This window comes from Chamaea fasciata, unplaced genomic scaffold (genome assembly GCF_029207755.1).
Source record: "Chamaea fasciata isolate MVZ Bird 193981 ecotype frontalis unplaced genomic scaffold, bChaFas1.0.hap1 SCAF_5, whole genome shotgun sequence".
Lineage (NCBI taxonomy): Eukaryota > Metazoa > Chordata > Aves > Passeriformes > Sylviidae > Chamaea > Chamaea fasciata.
The window spans coordinates 26918921-26946073 of NW_027094090.1; the positions used below are offsets into that span (position 1 = coordinate 26918921).

Consider the following 27153-nt stretch of genomic DNA (forward strand, 5'->3'; position numbering starts at 1 on the left):
TAAATTATTTCAGAATACTCCCTTCTGATTTAAAGTGAGTTAAAAATAACATTGCAGGAGACAATGTGCAAACTGGAGCAGCAGTTTAAGATAATCTTATCTGACTAGTTGCAGTTCCAGTATACTTTCTTACGTTGCATTGTGTACTCTTATATTGCATTGTATATGTTTATTTTTTCTAAAAAGTATACTATTATCTTTAAGTGCTGCTGTTTATATATGCATTTCAGCAAAAGAAAAGGGAGAGAAGAAGTTGTTTGGCTTTTCTTTCATGCCCCTGATGCAGGAAAATGGGAGGACTCTGCCAGATGGCACCCATGAGCTAATTGTACACAAGGTAATTTGAATTAGCAGTCATTAGCTGTAATGATTTCACTGGAACCTACTTTAAATGCCCAAAGGCATTAAACTGAGAAAGTCTGTATTGATTATCAAATGAATGATAATCTTGTCACCATTAAAATATCCATTGCTGATTGTTTAATATTCATCTTCGTGATATAAACTGCAACTGAATCTAGGTATGTGTTTCAGTGCACTGGTTTTCCTAAGTCTTACTGTTATATCACATTGTGTTATAATGAATTTCACAAAGGTAAGTTACTTTAACTTTGTGGAGTTCTCTTTCCACATATAAGAGTTGTCACTTTGTTCAGGGGATTTTATATGCTCCTAGATAAGTTTTAGATTCTACCATGAAAATTTGTGGCTATTCATTTAATGTGACCTATGCAAATTTGTTAAATTTCAATGTCCATATATGGTGCTATGTTCTAAAACCAAAGTTGCAACAGGCATAGTGGAAATTCTTCAGTTTGTGACAGAGAAACAATGATTCATATAATTCAGAGATTTGGTCAATTGTTTTGTGCAGTACCATTGTTTTTACCGGTTTGTTTTCACAGTGTGAAGAAAATGCAAACCTTCAGGATTCTGGTCGCTACCTCAAACTCCCCTTTTCAAAGGGAATATCCCTAGGAAACAACAGCCAAGCAGTAAAAGCCACTAAAGAGTCCTTCTGGATTACATCCTTTCTCTGCTCCACTAAACTCACACAAAATGGTAGGATATGTTGATTATTTAAAATGTGATGAGTTGAAATGAGTATGATAGCTAGTCTTTTCCATGCCAAGCAAGCATGGATGTGCTCAAAAATCGATATGTTCCGTCTGTTTTATGAACTGGTTTTCTTCATATTTTTTTTATGTCCAGATGGAAACAAATGGATCATGATTAACCATTGTTTTTAAGTAGTTCAAGAATTCTTTTTAGATGACCATGATATTGGATCAAACGCAGCACTTCTGGAACCAACTATCAAAACCCAGCTGCTTTATAAAACCTCTCAATCTGTTTGTTGTAGAGTTTTTATGAAATACTTATTGTCAGCTTTAGCCTGTAGCACTTTGTTTCTAATTAGGCATATATTGCTTTTTTGTTTCTCTTCAAAGCAACGAACTTTTACTACTACTTAAAAGTCTTATACACTGGCTATTAGGAGCAGTGAATTTAAGTACATGCTTACACTCTCTACCAGTGCTTTGTGTAGAGTTCTTAACCCGTGTTATGTATAAAATTCTTGAGGTTCTTGTTTACCTGCAATAACTGAACTACCTGTAACTAAACCAAAAAACTGTGGAACCGTTTTCCAAAAATTTCTAAATATTGGGTATTTGCTTGGTTATGTGTTTCTGACCGTTCTTTGAGAGAACCACAATTTTGTATTATTACTTTGATCTCTCTTGTGTGTGAATATCTGTGACTTTACCCTTCTTCTGTGTATTATGATAAAGTTGCTAACTGCTTCAAATTGGTTGTAGATGTTTCACAAAAACTAGAGCAGCTTTTAAAATTGAGATAGTCCTCTTAATTTTCACCCTTTAATAGCAAGTGTGCAAAATAGAATTGTGTGCTAACAGTAAGTGGCTTGTTTCCTTGCGCACACCCATTTTGTATTGTCATAGCAATTACTTTGGTAATGAAAGTTACTCAATGAAAGATTTTCCCAAAGGTAGCTAATAGGGAATCAGAGACTAAATTTGCTCCAGTTAAAGGCCTTGATTTAGGAAATTACATTAATCTACTGGTACTTACACGTGCATAAAAGTGCTGCCTGGAACTTAAGTGTCTCACTCATAAATGGTTGCCCTATTGTCTGGAGTTCTAATACTAATTTTTGTTTACAGTACAGAAGTTATTTTGTACTTAATGTAAATAGATGTTTGACATAGGGCATAAAATTTCCTCCTTTTTTTAACCATATTCTGAGTAAGAGGGTGTAGAATATCTGAATAATATTGATCCCCTTTTCAGCTCTGAAAGAGTTAACAATTATTTCAGCAGTACTTCAGAGGGTGGAAATATTTTCAATAGACAGGCTCATATTTTCTCCAAGGATCTTCTTTGGGAAGTTCATCTTGGTGAGTTTCCAAATCCCCATTCTTTTAAACAAAAATTTGCCAAAATCTATTGCATGCTCAGAAAATGAACATAGAGCAAAGCATGTGGATATTTGGTCATGTGAGCATTACTTCAGTTATCCCTGAGAGAATGTAGCTTATGTACTAAAAAATACAGGATTAAAAAGATCTGTGTACTCAATTTTTTTAGTAAACATTTGTATTGGTATTTTTGAAAATTGCTGGTTATTTTTTAATTTGTTTTTAAGTTTGGAGATTTTTCTGAATGTTTACAAACAACAATGTCCAGTCTGAAAATGCATTGAAAATTATTCTATTGTCTGGCTATGGGGTGGGGAAGGACCCCAAACCCAGACTTGTAAAGGGTGTGACTGAATTAGGTTGCAGCTTTACTTGCTTGCTGGGAAATTTTACTCAGCTGTCATTCTCTCATTGATTGTTCCCACATGCCATCAGCTCTCATGCATATTAAAATTCTGGGGACTGGGGGACAGAGGCTGACTCCTAGTTGTTGGGATCCATATCTTCCTTGACCTGGGTGCCTTGAAATGGTTATTAGGATTATTTCCAAACAATTTTTAGAGGCCTTCTAACCAGGGAAGTCTCTGCGTTCATCATGGCTGAGAATGCGTCCTTATCTAACCTTTCTACTAGTTAGTTTTTCCTTCACTTTTTCCTTTCGATCCTGGATAGTTAATCAGTTAATATTAGCAAAAAGTATGCTAGCTTTTATCTATTCTATTCTTAGATGGGTAGTTATTTTTCATTACTCTATAAAACCCCGAAGGAGTGAGAGAGAACACAGTATTTTTCTACTGAGTAGTTACCAAAACAGTCTTAGTTTTTGACATATAGTAGGGATGTCTGGCTGCAAGAGAGTCAGGATCCTTCCAGTAAGTCTGAATATTTTAGCTGTTGGCATCCCCTCATTTCTCAGCACTGATTGGCACATCCCTGGTACGCAGCTGATCAGCAGCAGAGGAACACACCATACAGCATGGTTCAGGTGTAATCCTTCTAGCTGCATTTTTAAAAAAAACCAAACCAGTGAATCAATTAAACAAAAGTGGCACTGGGTAGCTTTCTGAGTAACCCTAGTTTGGAGGAAGTGTTGGTGACCACAGAAGCAGCCTTCTGGAAGAGAGCTGCTGGCTGCTAGTTCCGAAATTCAATCTTTTCCTCCTGAAGTGTGGTAGTGTCATAACAAGCCAATTTCTGATGTCTCAGGACTTACATGGGAGAGATGGAAAATCATCCCAAACCACTTCCTTAAACTCAAGATTCTAAACCTTCTATTAAACCTAGCTCTTTGGATTTAAATTACATGCTTTGAGAAGGGATGTGTTTTATTTGGTAGGGATAATAGGTCAGGTGTAATCTATTTTAAATATACAAGCCTTGATTAGTTGAAGATAATGCACTGGAAATATTTTTATTCTTTAGCAAAATAATTCATCACCAGCGACTTTTTCTCCTTTCCGAAACTATGATTTCCTAGTGGGCCTATTTCTGGGCACAATTTTATATTCTGCTGTCTCTTACTACATGACACACTGCTATCCGTTCCCCTTGTGGTTCACATGTCAGATTTTCTATGCATATCATTTATGCTTGGGCTGTTCACTAATGTTATCTTAGAATGTCTTTCCTCCTTAGCACTTCTTTGAAGTGAGTGACTTACATTTGCTTTTTCTTCTTAAATCCCTCAACAAATCCCTAATGTTGAGTGTCAACTATTTTCTACCAAGTTCCGCCAGCAAACCTGTAAGGAACTATTTTTCCTGCTCTGAACTGACAGCTTCAGCTAGTCTTGCTACTTGTCAGCTAGAGCTGAGGTTTTAAGTGTGGAAGAACATTTAATTATCCAAAAGACAAATGTAGTTCTCTGGATTTGTAAGTCTTGTTTCTTAAAAATTCCTGACAGAAAGAATAATAAGACCTATCATTTCTCCTTGGTCTTTGGGATGTGTCTCCGATGCATGTGTGGGACTCTTCGTCACTCAGCGTGACTCAAGGATCTGTTTTCCATGCCAGCACAGCTTGAAGTGAAACAAAAATGTAACACCTAAATGCATCAAAACAATCTGTGTCCAGAGAAAGCAATTAAGGCAACAAAATATTTGTGGAGTCATATGTTGGTTGTGTGCCATTAACACCTAAGGCAAAATTTGAATATAGTTGGAGATTTATTTAATGTTCATAAAGTAAAAATTATTAATTCATTTTCTGTGGGATAGAGGAACTTCCCTGGAGCAAACCTGGAAAGAGATGGCACAAAGATGGGTGTTGTTCAAGTATTACTTGACTGTGGAAACAGTCTGTGGTAGAAAGAAGCCAAAAAGATGCTGAACCAAAAGGAAAACTTGCTATTAACTTCTTACTTTAATAACTACTGAGGACACTTCAGAAGAGCTGGCTCCTTCTAACACAATGCTGGCCAGTGATCAGCTAGACTGTAGTTCAGCTTAAACTGATGGAAGGGTTGGATGGGTGATTAAGGTTTTCTGGTTCAAACCACTGGGCACTGAGAATTTCTGAAAAGCTGGTCAGTGAAGCATGGCAGTAGTAAACTTGAATATAAAAGGGATTTGAGGTTTATTTAATTCAACAGTGAAAAGTATGTGTAGCTTTTACTGAATACAACTTGAAAGGAGCTCTGCAAGATGCAGATGTGTCTTGAGTTCAGCAAGGAAAAACTGCTTTAAAACCAAGCCAAGTTTGCAAGACTATTTTAGGATATTGAATCATATGGGACAGGAAATTCTCAATCTTATAGGAAGGTGGGCTTTTTAGTACATCTGTGAAGCAGTGATGTGTGTCCAAAGACTATTAAATGTAGAACTTACATTTAAGACAGGTGGAAGGTCAGATATGTTAATTTAGCCATCCGTCCATGATGAATTTTATGCAAGTATTTACAAGAAATCATGGATAAAAAATCAACATGTAACTAATTCAGATGTGCTGTAAGATGAGTTTATCGAAGACAAATCATGCCAGAATAAACTTCTTAATCTTTCTTTTCATTTTTTAAAAATTTGTTATAAAGAGGAAATGCAGCAGTTCAATAATGCAGCAAATGAGAAAACATATAAATTAGAAATAAGAATTTTTAAACAGTCAAATGGAAGTTAAAATGGAAGTGGAAGGTTGCACTATAGTGGAAGGAATTCCCTTCCTGAGCAGATGGAAAATGCTACTAGATCTAAAAAAATCTCTCGGATTTGTCTCTGTTTTAAAGGACTGGGAGGGTGTGGAGATGAGAGTAACTTCACTAAAATCTGAGACAATTTTCTGCTAATATGTTGTTGAAAGTCTCATCGGCTGAGAGGGACAAAATCAAAATATGATACAGCATTGTAACTTTGATTTAAATAAATTATAAGAAAGAATAGAAATCAGATTGAATCTGATGGTAGAAAAGGCAGGATACACTAGTGGAGACTCCCTGGGGATACTTCTCTATCCAGGGAGCTGAATAAACAAGAGAAGCATCATATGGTGACATAAATATGTCTATCTAAAAGACTCTCAAATTCTAGAACACAGATGTCAGGTGTTTACAACAGGTGTATGAGCTTGCTAATAATGTAGAAAATTATGTAATCTTATCTGTAATGTAGTTATAATTTTGGTTAAGAAAGGCGAAGGACAAGGAATTAAAACTGGAGGGTTTGGACACACTCAGGTATCTTTTAGCTCAGGATAGTTCATTTTCCAGAGGAGATTTTTTGCTTGTTAATCAAGTAGGATCTTAGCGGCATCTTGTTTGTTCTCTAAAAAGACATAGAAACATGAGTGTTTCAAATGCATTCAAGCTAGTAATTAGGAGATTGTTTCTAGCTTTCAGAGAGTAACTCTGGAAAGCATCCTTCAATAGGATGAGAGAGGGAAAATAATTGCTTTATTTAAGATAGTATCTGAACGAGATTGCATGATAGTGTTGCCACAGAAGACTGATTTTGGTGACCCACTATCATGTTCTTATGTCTGTTTTGGTAGCGGTTATGGAATGGAATGAAAATGTGCTGTTGGGAAGATTAGTATTGTAGCAAATCTGGAGGTGTTTTGTTTTAATGATGCCAAATTTTGCCAAGTGGATTGTAATTGTAAAATTTTAAATATGAAATGCTGCTTTGCTTCCAAATTTAATCTTGCATTTTGTTTTTGCAGGAGATATGCTTGACCTTCTGAAGTGGAGAACCCACCCAGACAAAATTGCAGGTTGCCTCTCAAAATTAAAAGAAATTGATGGTTCAGAAATAGTGAAGGTATATACCTTTTTATACTTCTAGATGATATGAGGGAAATAATGTATTTCCACGTTACAGAAATATCTTTTTTATAACACTCTTTTTCTCTCCCATCAGTTTCTTCAGGATACACTAGACACTTTATTTGGGATTTTAGATGAAAATTCTCAAAAATATGGATCAAAAGTATTTGATTGCTTGGTAAGTTTCATTTTGTGATCATGCTTAACACTAGCTAAAAGACAAGTAAAACAAACAGAGTGTAGGAGTTTTTTTATTTTTCTCTCACTTTTAGGTTCACATAATCAATTTGCTGCAGGACAGCAAGTTTCACCACTTTAAGCCAGTAATGGACACTTACATTGAAAGTCATTTTGCAGGAGCACTTGCATACAGGTGAAGTCTGTACTTTTTCTATCTAATACTGACAGATATTACTAAACTAAAAGAATCAGTCATTAGGTTAAGGAAATGGTGTATCCCTGTTAATGCATATTTAATGCTGGTATTATTGGCCATTCATCAGAGATGAATACTAGGCATTCTTCAGCAGACTTAAAATTGAATGTACTATTGAGTCTGGTGAAGTCTTGTCACATATTTTTTATTTTGCCAGTGTTTCTCATGTGACAGCTATTGGTTTGCATTTTATGTGCCAAGTTAACCCTTCTCCCACTTCTGTGTTATAATACTTTCTGATGTGCTATTATAGAGATCTTATAAAAGTACTGAAGTGGCATATTGATCGAGTCACTGAGGTGGAGCTTCATGATCACATCCAGGAAGTACTAAAGGTAATAAAAATAGTTTAAGACAAGTATATAGTTGAATGATTCATACAGTACACACAGGTTTAACTAATGGAATGAAGAAGAATACATATAAATGATGGAACAGTTGTACCAGTTCTAGGGAGCTGCACACTTTCAGTCAGTCAGTTTATTCATTATTCACTTTTGTCAGTAAGTTGACCATTGAGGCTCACTACCATTAGTGTCTGGAGCTCTGTGTTCCTTACTGAATGAGGCAAAGGAACGAAATATAGATTACACTGGTGGTACTAACATCCATTGCATCCAATCTAAGTGGCACACATGCGTGCTGACCTAATGGTTCAGTCCTGACACCAGGAAATTCTACTGATTATGGTGGTTGTGGTTGTTCTTGTTGCCCTGCTTTGTACCATCAGAAGAGTATAACATGCCATCAGGCTGATTTATACAACACAATAATTCCATTTGGGACACGTGCTACAATTTGGAAATAAAATATTAGTGTGGTACCCTTCTGTACTTTTCCATGTTGCTGTGAACTTTGGTGTCTTGCTAGCAAGAGCGGGCAGTATTTTGAATTTGAATTCCAACAGTTTTGCAACTTTAAATTAAGCTTTTCTTGGGGGGTGGGGGTGGGGAGGAGAAAGTGGTGTTGAGTTTTTGCTTGTTTGTTTGGTTTGGGTTTTTTTATTAAAATAGTGTTTCAATAGAGAGATTTACCAAAATTAACAAATGAGGTCCTGTTTCAGACTCTTTTCTTTATTTGAATGATACAATCATTGCATGTGTTCTGTTTGGAGATGACCATGTTCATTTTTGGGAGTTATCTCTGATTTTGGCATTTATAGGCACAGGAATATATCTTTAAATACATAGTTCAGTCTCGAAGATTATTCTCTATTGCTACTGGTGGACAAAATGAAGAGGAATTTCGCTGCTGTATTCAAGAGCTCCTTATGTCAGTACGCTTCTTCCTATCTCAAGAGAGCAAAGGAACTAGTGCTTTATCCCAGCTACAAGTAAGTTCTCTTACTTGTTGCCATTTTCCACATCCAGTATAAAAAATGTCTGCCTGTTCAGAAAGAAAACATATTTTTGCTTGAGCAAAGTGGCATTTTCAACATTCTATTTTGCAATGTGAAATTGTCATATCAGCATCTTCTAAATATGCTTGGAATAGATAATCCTAAACCTGATCTTTTATTTTGAACTATAATAATTATGTTGATGGATACAAATAAAACAATTTCTCTGTTTTGGTCTTTTCACTGCTTAGTTTAACGACACTGATGCTGAAGAATTTGAGCCACACCAAAGACTACTATCAGAGTTTTCATGCTTTACAGAAAATTTTTAAGTCTTGTTGAACCATATGGTTTAATACTCAGATGATATCTTTATTTCATTTGAGACTACAAAAATAGGCTAGTGCTAAAGTGTAGAGGCAAGACACACAGGAGATGTCTCTCTACATAAAATGCTCATAAATTTACCATCCTCTTCACATGTTCCTGTAAACAGAAATAGTTAAGATCCTGTTAAAAATTAGTATTTTCCAAATTGCTTTAGAAAACTGTTCCACCAAGAAAATGGCAAATCAGAGAACAGAGTTGGAAAGGTAGTTCTTCCATCTCGTATTGTATAAACAGCTGGAGTCAAAAGACAACAAAAGTATCCAACCAACCACATTTAGATTTCTTTTTCAGTATTTTTAACTCACATTAGCCTGTTCTGCCACCAGTGTGAGTGTGTAAGTAACTTTTCACAATCTCCAGGATTTAGAGAAGAAGAGAATGTCAGTTTTAGCTTCTTTTCTCTGGTGTTGGTCTCCTTACTTTTATAGTGTTTCATTTGCATATTCATCAATGACTTCTAACCCATTTTAAAGATTGTTTAAGGGAGCCAAGGCTACCAGTGCTGCCTCACTCCAAAATAAAAATATTCAGTATTTGAAAAATGGAAGATATATTGTTACTCAACTTAAAAAAAAGTAAACCAAAACAACTCCACACAATTTTTTTTGGTATCATATCAGATAGATTCTGCCATACTTTTAACATTTTTCTCTCACAGAAACATAAGTGCATTTAAAGAATAAGTATTTTTTTTCTGAGTCGAACTTTCGCTTTGTCCTGGGAGAAATTAACAATCATAAGATATTACTTAAAGGAAATAGTCACAAGTGTAAGTCTGTTAATGAATGGGAGGGTATTCATGCTGAAAGTAAGACCATTTTTAAAGCTATTACCTATCCTTGAAACCAGGCATTTCTCTAGAGTTACTGAAATTTCTATAGTTATTTAAATTCTATGTATGTCAAACTGTTCTGACTGTCCATTTTTCGCCCTGTTCCTCTAGGCTGTGTTTCTCAGCTCATTCCCATCAGTGTACTCAGAACTTTTGAAGCTCTTTGACGTGAGAGAAGTGGCAAATTTGGTTCATGATGCTTTGGGCAGCTTGCCAACGGTCATGCATGGGGATGAGTCCCTTCAAGCTGTTAAATTGCAGAGTATTGGGAAAACTGTAGAGAGTCACCTGTACACTAACCCAGGTAAGGTTCCTCTGGGCTGCCTACAGATGAGGAGCTCAGACAGTGTGCTTTGTACATAGGCCAGCAGGTGCTGAAGGGAATAGTGTTCCTAGGGAACAATTCTTGAAGCATTGCTCTGTATAGGCTGTTCATTTACAAAAATACAGTTTTTTGAATTTAGTGATTTGTTTTTCAGAGGCAAAGACATTTAAAAATATGGGGAGGGTTTTGATCTACTGGCAATATGTTGGTTAAGGAAGTTTGCCTTATGCTTGTTTAAGTAATTACAAGGAAAAAGCTTTGCTAAAATTGTTTTTCTCCTTTTTTCTTCTTCTTTGGGGACAGTTCAGCAAACAGACTCTCTCTTACCTGTTGACTCTTGTTTGTGTTACTCTTGCTAATTCAGCACTTTGAATACTCCATTTTTTAGTATAGCATGAAAATGTTACACAAATGTGAGTGATGCCGGTGCATATAGTATATAACAGCATAAAGTATATAACAGCATAGTTATTTGCTGTGCAGAAGAGTAAACTGCTGAATGGTGGTGAGCCCAGCATTCTTGGTTTCTATTCTAAGTGAAACTCACAGAAGTAACCACGTATTGAATTGAGATTAAGCAATTTTGAAATAAAATAATTAAAATAGAAGCAAGATATTTAAAGAATTCTACTGAGTCTTTATTTACTCACCAATAACCCTGAGAGCTACTTGGGTATTGGCTAATGGAGTTCAGTAGGAACAGTAACTTTTACCATCTAAAGCATTCAGGGTAAACAATGATTCATTACAATGATGAAAGCTCTGCAAAAACCACCAGTATAAATATGCATAAATACTTTAGGATACTACAAAAAAAAAAAAAAAAGAAGAGTTCTTTAAACATATATTTTTAAAAAGCTTTTAAAAAGTGGTACTATTTTAAAAATATGAGCTGAAAGAAATAGGTTAGGAGAACTGCATCCTGGCTAATTGGCTCCTTTCTGGATGTGAAAACAGCTTACTCTTTCCCTTGGGAGCCCCTGCAGCATTCCCTCCAGAAGGGTCAGTCAGCTCTCCCTACCGCTGACTGATCAGACCTTTCATCTCTGACTAAATGATGACATATCATGGAGCAATATTAAGGATGCTCTCACTTATGTTTTTTATTTTCCAGACTACTTAGGGACCAGGCAGCATCATTGCCATTTTCCTCCCATTACCTCAAGTCAGCCTAACCAGATGATCCAATTATATGAACCTAATTAGAATTACTTAATGTCATGTAAGGAACTCTTGGGGACTTTCTTGGAACTGTAAATCTACTTTCAATTGTATGACAACTTTTTTACATTTGCTTTCTTCTGTAAAAAAGTCAGGTTTTTATTGAAATCCATTCTTGTTATTAAGAAGCTGGTTTGGTGTTAAAAGCAAGGAAAATCTTAAAGTTTACAAGGAGTGCGGGTTGCACACATATAAAATACAAATTTCTTAGACCATGGTGAAACAGATGTGAAAAACATCAGGCAGTAATATAAGCTCCCAATGTCCATGATAGGAAACTCAGACAAACACTTGCACAGTATAGTTTTGGTGATCATTGAGTTGAGGGTGTTGTGGAGATCAGCATTTTGTATCTTTGCCATCGATACTTCACCTCTACAAAATACTAAAATATGAGTAGATTCTCCTTCAGTCCACGCCTAGAAGGAAGTCCTATTAAAATCTTCTTGGGAAAAATAAATGCTGCACTATCTTATGTTAATATGTAGGGTAAACTGTGCATCTTAAGGGGAAGTTGAGCCTTGCTGCTGTGAAAAGAATTGATTTCTGTCTCCCAGATGAAAATAATGAATGCTGCAAACCACAGTGCTAGCTAACACACTGGAAGTAAAAGGAACATAGGAAATAGCTATTTATTCAAACATCTGAAAATGAGGAAGCTGCTTCTTAGATAGCATTTTCTGTTATCTGGAGCTAACTTCATTGGCAGTCTAAAAAGAAACAGATGACGATTTTCCTACCAGTAAAGTTCATCAGTATTTTTTTCCTCTTGGCCTTTCTTTCAGCCTTCTGAGTATTTTGGTCTTTGGACTTTTCCCTCTTGATACTTGTAGAATATCCAAACCGATAATGTACATACGCCTGTGACCAGAAGAATGTCTAACTTTGTTATTTCCCATACATCAGTAGACTAGCATGCTTGTTTGCTTTCTTTTTTGCATTTAATGTTAATACAGCTTCCTTTGAGGAAGAGTTTAATCTGTTTAGCTTGAAAGAGCTAGGATCAATAACAGAGAAACACATCTTAAACTCTGTCCTTGACATGGTTAAACAGGAATTGACGGAACTCCAACTGTTTTTTAATCTAAGGGCACGACTTCAAGTTGCAAATTCAATAGCTGTGAAAATATGAGGTGCGTAAGAACATCTGAGTTTTGTCCTCCATTTTCTTGGAATCATCACTGATACAACATGTCAACATGTTAGGAGTAGAGACATTACATTAATAGGTAAAATCCTACATAAATGAAAGCTTCATATTGATAAAGCCTGTATCTTAGCTAATTCATAAGCTGTGGTGCAGCTCTTTAACATATAAAAATTGTTGTTACATGGCAAGAAACTTTGTGTTTTCCCAAAATATGAGGATTTGAACTTTTGTGCAAGGGTACTTGCGCGGGACTCCTCCTTTTAGTGAGAAAAACTGTTCAGAGCAGATCGAGGAGAGGTTTAATTCTATGACTATTTACACTATATAGATCTACCAGTTATATTATGAAGCTAGGAAAAATCCCAAGCTGATGCTTGATTTCATGTGTTAATTTTAATGTGATTATTTTATATTTAACTTATTCCTTTTCTTTGTTTTACTGTTTTCCTTAATTACACTGAATCCCACAGTTAATGGATTAGAAACATGATAATTATCTTTTTTTTCATTCTGAGATTGCGTGAATTAATTCATCTAAGAATTGCATTCTGTGTATTACAGGAGAAGGTACATTTAGGAAGCCTTATGTTTCAGTAGTCTTTCAGAGACAAATACCTCGCACAATCAGTAAAAATAATTTATTATCTTTGAACCACCTTGTTTAAAGTATGTTGTTACATGTCAGACTTCCTATGGGAATGAAAAAATTAATGAGCAAGTTCAGGAAATTATACCATTAACTGATAAGGAGGTTTAATTCTAGAAGCTAGGTATTATGATTTCCCTCTTATTCCACTGTTTTTCAAAAGACTCAAATCTCATTAATGAGACTTGTAAGATATCTCAGTAATCACTGCAAGCTAATTGATTGCTATAAAAATGCAAAAAGCCTATTATTACTGAAAGTGTTGATACAAATCCTGAATTCAGTTTACTTAAAGTGCATTAAACTTTATGTATTAACACAGGTTTGAAATAGGAGTAACTTTTCAAAACATAAAGGGTTTACACGTTGATCCATAGTACTGATTTCAAGAACTCCATGATTGTTTTCAGATTAATTAGTATTGCTTAATTTGCCTTCCACAGCAATGTACTATTCTTCAGCATTGTCTGTGCATGTGTGCTTCTGTATACACCTGTGGATGTATAGATTGATGCGTATTGCATACAAAAATTCAGTCTGTGCAAATTATGCTTTTGATCAGTGGCTTATTTTTAGGCCACAGGAGGACTTTCTGAGCCGTGCCTGTGTTTTCCCTCTGCCCTACAGGCAATTTTTTTTTTCTTTCAACTGAAAACAGTTTCTGCTACAAGTTTTGAGTTGGTTTTCCTACTAACTGTTCTGAGAACAGTGACTTATCCATGCAGCCAGAGAGCAGGCTTATGTTTGGTTTTGGAATTGCAGTGATAGCTGCTCTTTTGGCTTAAGTGTTTTCTTCTCCTAACATCCTTAAGTCCAGTATTTCATTCCAACAAGGGGGCATAAATTGAATAGCTCCAGCAAAACTACCAAAACCAAGAACTACATCCTTGTTTCTTATCGTTCAAGGGGAATGCTGTTTGTTTAAAAGGTTCAATTTTTCCGAGCAGCCTGAAGCTTTGACCATCTGTTTAGATATAGTAATTGAAATGAATATCATCTTTCTGAAAGTAATCTTTAAAATATACTAGACTGAAGAAAGTATGTCTCTGCAGAGGCTTTGCCACTATATGGAAATTAAGGAGGAAAGATGTGCTGTGTATTAAATGTTAATGTTGCATGGGAAAGTCACAAGGATTGCCCAGAGTCTAAGTTTGCCCTCTTTCTAATTATGCCAAGCACATACTTGAAAAGCTCTGTGTCATGATTTTTTTTCTTGTCTTTCTGTATAGTATTTGTAAAGGGCAAATATTAGCATTTTAAACAGTCAGCTAATTTGACTTCCTGCATAGAAGAAAAATTAGGACAGTGACTGATGGCTCAGAGTTCTGATTATTACACCATTCCTTGTGCTCGTTAATTTTTCTATATCCAATGACTGACATTGCAGCTGACAATTAGCAAGAAAAAGAGTAACCTGAGACAAATATTCTCCAACCTTTCTCACCTAGTCCTCAGTTTGCATCAGAGGTGAATGAGCCAGCTCTCCTCTTCTGTAATACCACTACATCTCTCCACCTAAACAGATCAAGAGAGAGGGATATTTATAACCTGGGCTTATAAGGAATATATCTAAAGCTGTGTTTTATGTGGTGGTTGTTTCAATAACTGGCACTATTGCCTCCTGTGTATAGTTACAAGATTGCATTGTAAGATGCTTTTTGCTAGTCCATTTGGTCTGGTAAAACAGTTTCTGATCATTTTATGAAGCTTTTGCAAAACTGGAATACTTGAAACAGTTGAATGAGGATGCTCAGTTTTGCCTGAGATGCCTCAGGCCACATCATGTGTAAGAGTTGGCTATTTAGAAGTCAAGTCTTGCTACATGTGATTTTTGGTCTTCAACTGTATTTCATGATGCAGCACATTTTGTGTAAGCAGTGCACAGAGTAGATGGAACCTCGGGTTAGGTGCCAAATGCTGTGTGGGCTCATCAGGAGCCTATCTAGAGTTAAGCAAGAAGAAACTCCTTGGCACAGGGCTGCTCCTGGTTTCTTCTGACCTTCTGGACTGAGGGATTTGACTTGTAGCTGCAAAGAGAGGACCTGTGGCCCAAACAATCATGCTCATACATAAAATGTGTGAAAGAGATACTGTTACTGCTCTGTGATAGTTGTGGAGTTGAGTAGGGATTGGATTGAGCTCTCTATCACCTGCTTGCCAGCAAAGTACCCCAACCACAGAACCACAGGCTGGTTCACACAGTGAACCCTTTATCTTGTCTCTTGATGATGGATTGCCAGATAGTCAGTAATTCAGTATGTATAAGGCCTAAGAGAATACTGGGAAAAGGAGCCATCCACTGCAATCTAAGAGCTAAAAAAGAAAAGCCCTGCTTTATTGCTTCAGCTGAAGGTATTAGCTCTGTTTTTTCATCTGGCAAGAATGAATAAGCAGATTTAGCAGTGGGGATCAGAAAGTGGCACTTTTCCAACTACATGTCTGCACATTCTCTGTTTCCATACCTGGTTACCCTTTGACCCACCCTGCAGTGGGTGGGTCAGTGGGAGCTGGGCACGCCTGACATCTCAGAACACCAGGGACAGCACTTAGCTGTCCAGTTCTGGGGTAGAGAAAAAGAAGATGCTGCCTTGGTTTCATTGAGAAACTTCTCCCCATTTTTGGTTCTACAGGCAGATGGGAACTCTCAGGCCAGCCCTGATGAAAACCTGCTGAGGCACTTGCAGAAATAAGCAGTCACTGGAGAGAGGCTATTTATTGCCCAGTGTTGGGTTTCTGTACCACTGGCTTTCGATTGATTGATGGCCATTTGCCTACTGCCTTGCAGCCTTTGTTTATTATTTTCATTAGTAGGAAGATACAGAGGTACACCTGAATAAATAATAAGCATGAAACACCCATTTAAAAAGAGCAGGCAAGCTTCTATTTAAAAAATAAGAATATACTTAAATAGTGTGTACAAATGGGCTTGTCCATATGATTTGTCTTTTGTTATACAGATGACTAGACAATGAAAACAAGGATAGTAAAGGATAACGAAGTTGTGTTGTGTTTCAGTAAGCAAAAGAAACATTAAACGAATAAAATCTCAGAATAAATATGTCTGGTTTTCCCTCATGGAAAAAATAGAGGAAATAATTGAGGGGGGGGAAAAGTGTTTATAGAAAGTGTAATTCACAAACAATACCTGCTTGGAGAAATGGTTTTGAAAGAGTAATTTTCCAGCTAGAGAAATCAATTTTTAGCGTATAATTGCATTAATGAATGAAGGGAGTAGATGAATATATTTCTATCATGCGGCTTATAATCATTAACATTTTAATAGAGGAAATTATTCAAATACATTTCTATGGGAATATAATTTCTTAAATATGGAAAAGATTTTAAAACAACAACAAAATGAAAATAGGGAATATGCTTCCCATTTATCAAGTTGTGAACAGGTGTTTGAAGTGTTATCACAAGTGTAAGTGTTACGGTTTTTCCCATTTAATATTGTATTTAATTGTAATAAAAGGAAGCAGAAATAAGTAGCATGGTTATGATGTTCTCGCATAATTTTCAGTGAATTCAGGACTACAAGTAATACCGAAGAGCTGTGTTTAGAAAATGAAAGAGTAGAAAAGCAAATCATTTTATGTGGACATCAATAGTCTAAGTTGCTCATATTCAGTAGGAGTGAGGAATCTGGAAAAGTGAAAAATCTTAAAGAAATCTGAAAACGTTGCTGCTGGTCTGTAAAGTAGAACTCTTCTGTAGAATAACATAAGTTCCTGATGAAGTCTGTCATAGCTTTGGTGTATAAATGGATCCTGTCACATGGCAGGAACACTAGAGCATAATTTCTCATTGTTTGAGCACAAGTATTACTGTTCTACTTTTTTTTAATTCATTTTGGATTACAGTTTAAAAAATGCTTAAAATTTCTTTTATATATAGTATATTCCACACAATGGTGTTTTTTCTTCATCCGTGATATAACATAGTGACTTCCAGCATATTGTTCATTCTTCAAACATTTGCTTATGATTGTAAAGTAAAAGCTTCTGCTTATCAAAAATGTCAGTTAAAGCAAGCAAAAACTTCTGCTTTATCAGAAATAGTTTTGGACTGAAGACACATTTTATATATGTATTAAAATTAAATTGCTCTGTGAGAAGCTCCTATTTGTGAAATTTTTCTTTTTTTTCCAGATTCTCGATGCATTCTTCTTCCAGTAGTTTTACATCATCTCCACATGCATTTACAAGAGCAGAAGGACCTTATAATGTGTGCCCGTATCCTTAGCAACATATTTTGCCTCATCAAGAAGAACAGCTCAGTGAGTAAACACCATGTCACATCCACTTGAACTTTTTTATATGGCTCAGTGACATTTAATGACACAAGCTGGACCTTGCCCAAGAGCATTTTAAAGAGTTCTCTGTGTAATGAATCTGCATAAACCTGTCATTTGGATTTTTTCATCACCCTTTTCTTTCCATGCATGAGTATTTTAATTGTAACATATAGTGTTCTGACAAGTTTTTACACTTCTTGAGTGTTGTGTTGGAAAGAAAGAAATGTCTGCTTTCTTCTAGGGGCATTTTCTATTCTATCTTCTTAGGGGACACAGGGCTGATGTAGGTAAAGAGATTGATGTGAGTATTTCACGGGGAATTATACTTGGTTGTTACTTCATAAACTTTGTGGCCAGTTTCTGATGCTTGTGAATTAACGTGTGAAAGTTGCATGTGAGAGATGTATTGCAAATGGGAAGGTGATGATACGCTTTGATAGACAACAGGATATAAGACAATTAAAACCAAGCATTGCCTGTAATTAGTGCAATACATGCAAGTCAAGGCAAGCATACATTGCCTTATAATGCATTAATGAGAACTCCTTTATGTGCTTCTTCATTTCATACCACTTTCACCAATTAAAGTTGCTCTGTCAGTGATTTAATATGGATGTGGCTTGCACCTTTGGCACTGTAACAACATATTCCTTCTAGCTACTTCTGGATAAGGATAAAACCTCATCACAAGATAAAGTGATAGATACTAAAGAAGAGCTGTGGTTTTGGACTGAGAGAAAAATTTACATATCTGGTCTGAATTTCAGGGGATCTTCCGTTTGGAGTCACCAAGCCAGAGGTGTACACAATTACAAGTAGATATCTACATAAAACTCTCCCGAATGTTCAGGATATGCAGCTGCTATTTTTAGTATTCTTTGAGTAATTTAACTATTAACAACTTGGTGACTTTGGTGTATTTTTTTGGTATATCAGTACAGAATTTCAGTCCTTCCATTATAATCAAGCTAATTTAGAGATTGAGGGAATGAGTGAATTTGCAGTAAGGCAGCTTTGAAAATTAAGGTTGTTGCTCATTCCAAAAGTTTTTTGTAGTAGTAAAGAGAAGGGTCCTCATGGTGGATGCAGTTCCTAAATATACTGTGTACTGTCTGTTTTCATAAGAAGCTAGTTTAACAGTTCTTTGATGCTAGATGAAGTGACAGAATAAAGCTTGACACTAGATTGAATTTAGGTCAAAAAAGGAATTTTGAGTTTTATTACAAATCATATCACTTAGGGTGTCTAGAAAGGAAAATGAAGCAAAAGAAAAAAACCCAAATCACTTCTACACCTCAGTGTCAGCAAAGGTGATCTATTTGTTTGTCAGTTGAGTTATAGCTTGGTTGTGTCCATTTGATTATGAAGAATTTCTTTCTGTGAAGAAGGGTCATATTAAACAATGGATAAAATTGCTCAGATTAAGATGGTGGTTTCTGCTGGAGTGGAGACTTAAAACTGACTTGAAAGAGGGAAAGCATATTTCCATCTGAATTAAAAAGGAGAAGTAACTACAACTTGACTTTAGCAAATATTTTCATGCTGGTAACTGAGGTATTCATGGTCTGTTTTGGTAGTGAATGCTTTGTTTTTGATGTTGTGTACAAGCAGTTGTGGGCTCACATAAATGACTAATTTGTTTGTGCTGCTCAGCTGCCGGGAAGCAAAGTAGCTGGGCCTTATTGATGAAGCAGGTCCTGAAGGTTGAGCACCATCTGCCTATTTCTGGTGATAGTTTCAAAGTGTAAAACAGGATTTTGCTTTTTGGATTTTACGTCTTTCTTGGCAATGTCCCCAGAAGATGTATGAATGTTACCTATAAAAATGTTGCCCGAAAAGCTTTTTTTATATTTCTGCTTTCTTCTAAACATCAAGTGAAAATAGAGCTATGCTAATTTGATGAACACTTACAAATTCAAAGTCATTCCTGTAACTGCCCTCTTTGATGTAATTAATGGAAAACTGTTGAGAAAAATAGAATTAAAAAATATCTGAATTAGGGAATAGTCCGTGTTTCTTGAATGTAGCATTCATAGTGAAACTTAAATTTGTTTCTAAAACCACATCAAAGAAATTATGCTTGTGGTCATATTTCTATTTTAAAATCTTAATTTTTTAAAATTATTATTTAAGGAAAAATCAGTCCTGGAAGAAATTGATGTGATTGTAAACAGTCTGCTAGATATTCTATTAAGGACCATACTAGAGATCACCAGCCGACCACAACCATCAGGCTCCGCTATGCGCCTCCAGTTTCAAGATGTGACTGTAAGTTTTTGCAATGAAAGGTCTCACAGTTGTCACTGGTTGGACTACTAGATTTGTCAATATATTGTCTTTGTTGTAATTGTTGTAATTCACAGTGTTAGACTTGGTGTATAAAAGAGAGAATGAGGAGGACAATGAAAAGCTTTCTTGCATTCTACTCATTTTTAGTGGAAATAGTAATTCTTTTTCTTTAAATTTATTTTGACCAAAAAAACCAAAGCAAAGCAAAGCAAAAAAACAAGTCAAAAAGATAACATTTCTTTTGAGACTTTCAGGTTAGTAATGATTTCAGAATGTTCCTTTTGTTTGCAATATAATAGCTTTCTGAAACTCTCCTTCAGTTTGAATTCCTGAAAATAGAAGAGGATCAATCAATAATAGCTCCTAAAATGCATACATTTTTCATTATGAAACAACGCTGAAGATGCCTGCAGAATCTGTGATAACTTGTACTAATCTAAATTTATTACTTGAGAGATATTTTGTTTTTCCCTGGGCTGAGCATTTGAGCTTTGTTTTTGTCACATGAAGCTGAGCATACAGGATAGATTTAGAAGATTAGCAAATGTTGTTTTGGTGAACCTGCTATTACAACTCAAGGAAATTAGAAAGTTGAAATACAGGCATTTGCAGAAAAGTCTGTGATGAGCATTGATCAAACAAAATGAAGTGTTATTTTGCTTTGCTTGCAGCAAGGTTTTCACGTTGCTTTTCAAGGGCAAATTGGTTCTAATATAGCCAGGGATATGACCCCAAGATGTGAGGGGTTAGCATTTTGTGCAGAAAACATATTATGCTGAGTGATTTACCACCTCATTATACATTTATTAATTAATGGCCCAGTGTTTACACTGTAACAGTTTTTGTTAATGAATAGGGGGTTGCTTTTCAAACCAGAATTTCCTCTGAGATCAAACATTTCAAAAGCATTTAATAGCTGCAGAGAAAAATGTGTTGTCCAGGATGTTTTGCTTGTTTACTTTTTTACTTTAGACCCACAGAGAGCAAACTGTATATGGAGTATTTTATACAGCTGGCCAAGCTCTGTAATAAGATAACATCATACTTTAATCACTGTGGTTCAACAGCAATATACATCGAAGAGTTTAGGAGGTTTTTTTCTTTAAATTACAAAACTGCAAATGTATGCTGTGTGGCATGTCAGGCCACCACAAGAAAATCTGAGCTGAAGGAAGGATGGTAGTGTTAGACTGTTAGGGTAGCAAAGGTGTGATCTTTTTGGTTTCTTATGAGAAACCGTGCTTGCAAATTAAGTTTTCATTAAACACTATGACAGCCTAATTTTTTTGCACCATCAAAAAATTAGACTCTGAAAGTGCTTTCAAGTTACAAAATTTTCTTTTATGCATCAAAAAAGCCATGTTATTGTCACTGCAGGCTCCCAAGGAATACTTAATGTGGAAGTGACTCACAGCACAGCATAAGGCAATTATATACATTTATGTAGAAATATCATGCAGTATGGGCTCCTGGCAGCACATGGAGCCAGATTCTTGGAACTATTTGTAGAGCATGTATGATAAAGTACTCAATGTGAGTACAGCAGTAGAGTCTGTTCCAGTACGTTACCATTATTTCAAACTGCGTGTGTCACAAAAAATTCTTTGTGAGATGTACTGTGGGAGCACACTTGATAAAATTCTGCTGTAGTTTTGAATGAGACATAGTCTTCCTTGTAGAAGTAGTCCCAAACCCTTCTGAGTGGGGTCTCCTGGGCCCATATGCTGCTGGTTTTCTTCACAAAGAAACAGCATCAAATCAGGAAGCACTGGGCTTTGTGCTGCTGTGGCTCCACCATTTCTTTCAAGCAGCTTTGATACCTTGATAAAATTTAATTTTCAGTGATTAGTCTTGTTAGATGGTAACCTGTAAGATGGGTACGATGCTTTGAACTGAGCACGAAGCACACATGTCTTCAGGGTGTCAGTGTTACGGGTGTTGCATTGACAAACATGGAATTTAATGTAATGGTGAAAGGGAAATTTCTGCTTTGGCTTGTCGCTGAATTAGACCTTTGGACTTCCTTAAGAAAAAAAATGCATTTGCATATAAAGAATTGTCAGCAAGAATTTGCATATAAAGAACTTTATTGCTTTCAGACTTTAATTGATTTCAGATCTTGAAAATTCAGTCCCTCAGAACCTAAATGAACTGCAATTTAATTTAAAACTCCATGGTTTTTAATAATTGTACTCCTTAAATAAGACACAAAAAAATTACTTAAATAATCTACCTAAGTGGTTTTAATATACTGCTTGTCTTGACTTTTGACATTGAAATTGGACCCTAAGTGTTTTGTGTCAAGGTTGTTATGTGTGTGGAATTTGCTTTTGTGTGTGATTTGAAAGTTAATCTGTGGCCAACATTGGCAGAAATCTACAGCATACATTTTTATGCTGAGTTCAACAAATGAAGCTGAATGTGCATTGCTATTTTAAAAACCAGCCTGTATAGCTACCTACATTCAAATTAAAAGCTCAAATTTAGAAGTCAGTTAACAATTAGCTAAAGTTGATACTTTTATAACACTAATCTGTCTGTCAACTATAATAGTACCACTCTATAATAGGTTTTGATTTTTAATACACTACTATATAAGTTGTAACAAATGTAGGAACATAGAAGAAAGGTGACTAAAAAGGACTACTAAAAGTGCCTTGGCAAGAAAGGAATTTTGTCACTCAAGCTAGCAATTGGGTATAGAGATGGTTACAAGACAGCAGCTGAAACCATTATGTTTATGCCCAGAGCATGAATATTAAGACATCTTGTAGCCGTAGGATATTGTTTTGAGATTGTGATTCTATGTTTCTTTGAATGCTATGTTTACTGTAAAACAAAGGGAAGTAAGAAATTTAGAATCATTACTTCAGTGTAGAAGTATCACCGTGTTGCTGGTGAAAGACATCACTTCACATATGATCAAGTGTACCAGTAATTAGGCCTTCCAATGTAAAATCCAGAATTGCCATTCCTGTGAAAACATTATTCTTCCTTTTAATCTTAGTTTCTTTTTTTAGTGAAAGGTGGAGGGAAATCTTCCTAAAATTTGTCTTGGTGAACTAATGAAAGACACCATTTAAAAGTACTGTTATCACCTGTCTGTTCTCTCGGTCTCATTCTCCATTCCTAGTACAGGCAGAAATGTATTTCTCATTTTTTAGTAACCTTGTAAGATTTCAGAATTGTTCTTTCTAAGCATTATGATGCAAATCAGACCTTTGACTCTTTCCTGTCCTCATCCATTCTGTGGTCAGACCTGAATGAGACCATTCAGTGTTTCTTTCCAATCCAAAAGTGAATAAGCAGACTGGAAAGGGTGAATGGGAGAACCCGTTCCTTCTTATATCTTGGTTGTTTGACTGCTCAGTGGAGATACCCAGTGCAGATCTCTGCTCTTTCAATGAGAAATTTTTCTGTAAGACTGAAGAAATTTCTGATCAAAACATTTTTGAAGTTTTTTCAATCTTACAAATTAGTTTTCTTTTTGACAGATCTTGGGGTTTTGAGATGACAGAATGTTTTTAAAAATTCCCAGCTAATTCCATTCATTTCTTCCCTGAAGGAAAACAATAGCATTCTTCCCAGAAATCTTTCAAAATATGTTTGTTTATATTTGTTTCAAAGCTGAGTTGACTAAAGAGGTTGTAATTATAGCAATCTAAGCAATTTGTTTAAAAAGAGATACAAGGAAAAAAATTATAAATAAAAATTTTACTGGTTTAGCCCTGCTGGAACTATTTAAAATAGATTTTTCTAAGCAAGTAAACTCAATTTAAGGAAAATATTTCCTTAAATGGGAAGGAAGTGCAATCAATGTATTTTCACAAAATGTAGAGTTGAAGCCTAATTGTAGATTAATTTCTCTTGCATTTGTTAATTATTTTGAAGTGCTTATATTATAAGAGTTTAAGCTCAAGTGCAGAAAACATTATAATATTTCTCCTCTTGGCTTATCTGAACAGGGGGAATTTGTCTCCTGTTTATTGTCACTCTTGCGACAAATGACTGATAGACATTATCAACAGCTTCTTGATAGCTTCAACACAAAGGAAGATCTGAGGGTGAGTAGCAGAATTGTGTTTCCACTTGCTTAGGCCTTTTTATCTCTATTTTTGATTTATGTCCCTTTAAGATATCCCTGTGCTTTGATGAATCACTTCAGTATTTAAATGCAACGTGGTTTACAGATTAGCGAACTATTGCACAGCTTTTCTTGGGAACTTGAGTCCACTCTTACGTTGGGCAAGGTTGTTATTTCTTCTACAATGACAGCAGAGAGAATATGTATGGAGAGAACTATAAAATTGCTTTAAATCTGTGAATTTAGCCTCTAAACCTCTTTTAAAGATGGTGTCAGTCTAATGTTACACTGCTCTTGTTTGAGTCTTACTGTCAGGCAACTGGGGAATTTTATGTTTGGCTCATTATACTTGCTTATTTTTTTCATTCATTAAATTATGTATGCCAATAGCAAACATGCAGCTTGAGAAATGCATAATCAACTAACTCTTCATTTTTCTTAGCTGTGCAGCAAGTCCATTGGCAGGAGGATGTGTCAGACTTCTGATGTCTGTCTGCTCATTTCAATCATAGAAAAAAGTAGCTGTGGTGGTCTTTTAAGGCAACTTCTACCAGTTTCTTTTAATTGAGTTACTGGGTTTGTGGAGATACAACATTTTAAATTCTTTTATGGAGGAGGGGCAGTATTAAGTTTTTTTTTCTTGAAGTTAAGATTTCCTGCATAAATGTATACACTAAGATCTCCACTCTACTGGACTCTGGAGTGTTATATAGTACCAAATTCGATCCACACAGAAGACCTTGAATAGTCATTTATGCACATTATTCGGCCAGTAACCATGTCCTAATGTGATAATATATTTTAGCTGTTACTCCTTAATTACCATTTGATATACTTAAGTGCTGCTCTGAAAAGGGGAGTCTAGTTGTGGTGCAATTTCAGATTTACTTAAATTCCTGATAGCTGCTTAGAGCTGAAGAGAGCATGCCATTTGTGAGTGCCTTTTCTTTGAGTGAGGTGGTCATATAGAGCTTAACAGATAGAAAATGCTGCTAAGAGGTTATAAATCAAGAGCACTACCTAGGATTTGTATAGGGTAAAAGATTTTAATATAAGCAATAGAACATCTGTTTTCACCTAGCATAGTTGCTATCCTTATGTAATTTTTAGTTAATATTGTGGAACCTAGGCATTTTTTAGTGGAAATATTTTACCTTTTGTGTGAGTTCTGAACAGGTATTCACAGATGTTTCAGGCTTTATTTCTGTTTGCTTTGTCTGTGATATACAGTGTTGAGTTTATTCAGACTTTTCTTCCTTCTAGAATATGAAGAATCTCTAGAATTAATGCTTGAATGGTGTTTGATTTGACACATTTAAATTCCCCCCACGCACATACCCTACGATTATGCAGAGACATATGGAAAGCAGCTGTAGCTGGTGCCATCAGCTATCACAACAGAGGTCTTAAGAACTCAAGTCCAAAGTTTGTTATTTCCATTTAGATCTCATTGAATCAGCATCAGCTCAACCAGTGATTCAGTGATAGTTTTCTGATTGTCATCAATGCAGCATTGCTTTTCCTCTGAATCTTGAATAATATATTGCTTTTTCCCCTCACTTGGAAATATCAAGTATCACTGAGAGCAAGAAGGAAAGATGAGAGCTAGTGTGTGAGACCAGCACTGCTGTTAATCATGATGTGATTGTGTGTGACTAGGCTATCTAAACCTTCTTGCTACTTCCCTTTTTACTTTCCTGCTTTGATTGCCAAGTGTGGAATTTTTTTTGCTTTAAGATATCTTAGGAAATTATATCAGTAAGGATTAATAGAAATTCAAAAGGTGTAAATATCAGTGGTAAGACTCTTTTTTCCCCTGAGATGCTTTAGAAGCTGAAATAGTAGCCTTAGTTAATCTAGTGGCTAGTTGGGATTTAAACTTAAGTGATAACTACATCAGCTTGCTGTATTTCTGACTCCTCATTTTGTTCCTAGTCAGTGGTATCAAAGTGAGTTGAGTCTTCCTGAAGACTCTTTATGAGTTACAGATCTGATTGGATGTTTACAAGGTACTTATCTTTCTTACAAGGGAGTGTAACCTAGGCCTTTGAATTGCTTTGTGTGCTAGTTTTTGGCTTTAGCTACCTCTGGTTAGAATAAATGATTAGGCACTGATACCACATGACATTTCATCTTTCTTCTGGACTAATTCTCAAGGTGACGATGTCAGTACTTGCATGAATGTGGGTTTGCACGGCATTTCTGATACCATTAATAAAAATACCTCTTCCAAATGACTTCTCCAAACAAAAATTCATGCATGAAAGTACTTGCAAAGAAGGAAGGAAGGTTTTTCAGGTTGGTTTTTTTTTTTTTTAGCAGTCTATGCCAAACTTACTAAAGGCTGTTTCCAGCTTGTTAAATAAAAGCAAAATGGAGACTTTGAAGGAATGACATGTACACATATTTATATGACATGCATCTGAGTGATGCCTTAAACAAGTGATTGCTTATGGAAATATTCCTCTATTTTGTAAATATATTTATCTTAAGTAATTGAGATGGTGACTGTTTTGTCAGTTTTTTGAGAGGTTTTTTCCACTCTAAGCAAAAGATAGGAAAAACATTTTATGTTTGAAAACATGCAAATGAAGTATAAAAGAACTGACAGGGGTTTCATGGCTGAGTGGTAGAACCAGGCCCTATACATCATTCACTTTTTGAAACCCTGACTTCAACAGGATAGTAATTTTAAATGCTTCCTTTTATCTTTCAATTTTTTCTTTAAAGGTGTGCTCTTTTTGCTTGCCACAAAATGCTTTCTTCTTCTAGTAAATAAACTTTACAGTAATTTATAGAACAGAGTCACCCTTGTAGGCGGATATTTGCTGCTGTGGAAAAGCTCAAGTATAATTTATGACAAAAGGTAACAGTGGAAGTTATAAATAGGAGAAGATCTGTTGGAAAGTGAATGCAAAAAACAGTGTATGTTAGCATGATGCAGCTTTGACCACAGCAAGGTGGTTTTGATCAAGATCTTTGGGGGTTTTGCTTAATAAAGGAAGGCAAAACAAGCACCTACCAGAAGGCTTAGTTTTTATTAATTGTCAGTGTACCCTACATGATGTGACAGAATAGAGATTTGATGAAGGAAAAGATGAAATTTTGTAGGGATTGGCGTAAATCTTAATAGTTCTGTCATCCCTCTCTTCCAGCTCTAGGGGCCTGAGCAGGGTGAGTGCCAAGCCGTAATACCAAGTGGAGTTTATTCCACTGTTCTCTAACGGCCCGTGGGACACAGGCTGTGTGAGGTCCATAGGCATGGGGAGTGTCTCTGGTGGAGAAGGTCAGTTCTAGCCACCATCCTTCCCCTGCTGTGCACGGATATCCACTCACATGTGGGACTTCTGAAAGGATGGATTTTGGGGCAAAGAGGTAGTTGTAAAGCCACTCATTTAGGATGCTTCTGATGTAGATAAAGCAAGCAGTAAAGCAAAGAAGATCTAGG

General features: G+C 35.8%; 1 protein-coding gene across 1 annotated transcript in view; it reads left to right on the forward strand.

Annotated features, from left to right (window-relative positions):
* DOCK4 (dedicator of cytokinesis 4) overlaps positions 1-27153 on the forward strand; it is a 235756-nt gene that overhangs the window by 144980 nt on the left and 63623 nt on the right. Inside the window, exons 16-26 of the mRNA XM_066183071.1 lie at positions 231-337; positions 906-1062; positions 6594-6691; positions 6791-6874; positions 6969-7069; positions 7386-7467; positions 8295-8465; positions 9805-9997; positions 17187-17314; positions 19466-19600; positions 23587-23685. Of these exons, the coding sequence (XP_066039168.1) occupies positions 231-337; positions 906-1062; positions 6594-6691; positions 6791-6874; positions 6969-7069; positions 7386-7467; positions 8295-8465; positions 9805-9997; positions 17187-17314; positions 19466-19600; positions 23587-23685 (1355 nt within the window). The remainder of the gene's footprint in view (positions 1-230; positions 338-905; positions 1063-6593; positions 6692-6790; positions 6875-6968; positions 7070-7385; positions 7468-8294; positions 8466-9804; positions 9998-17186; positions 17315-19465; positions 19601-23586; positions 23686-27153) is intronic.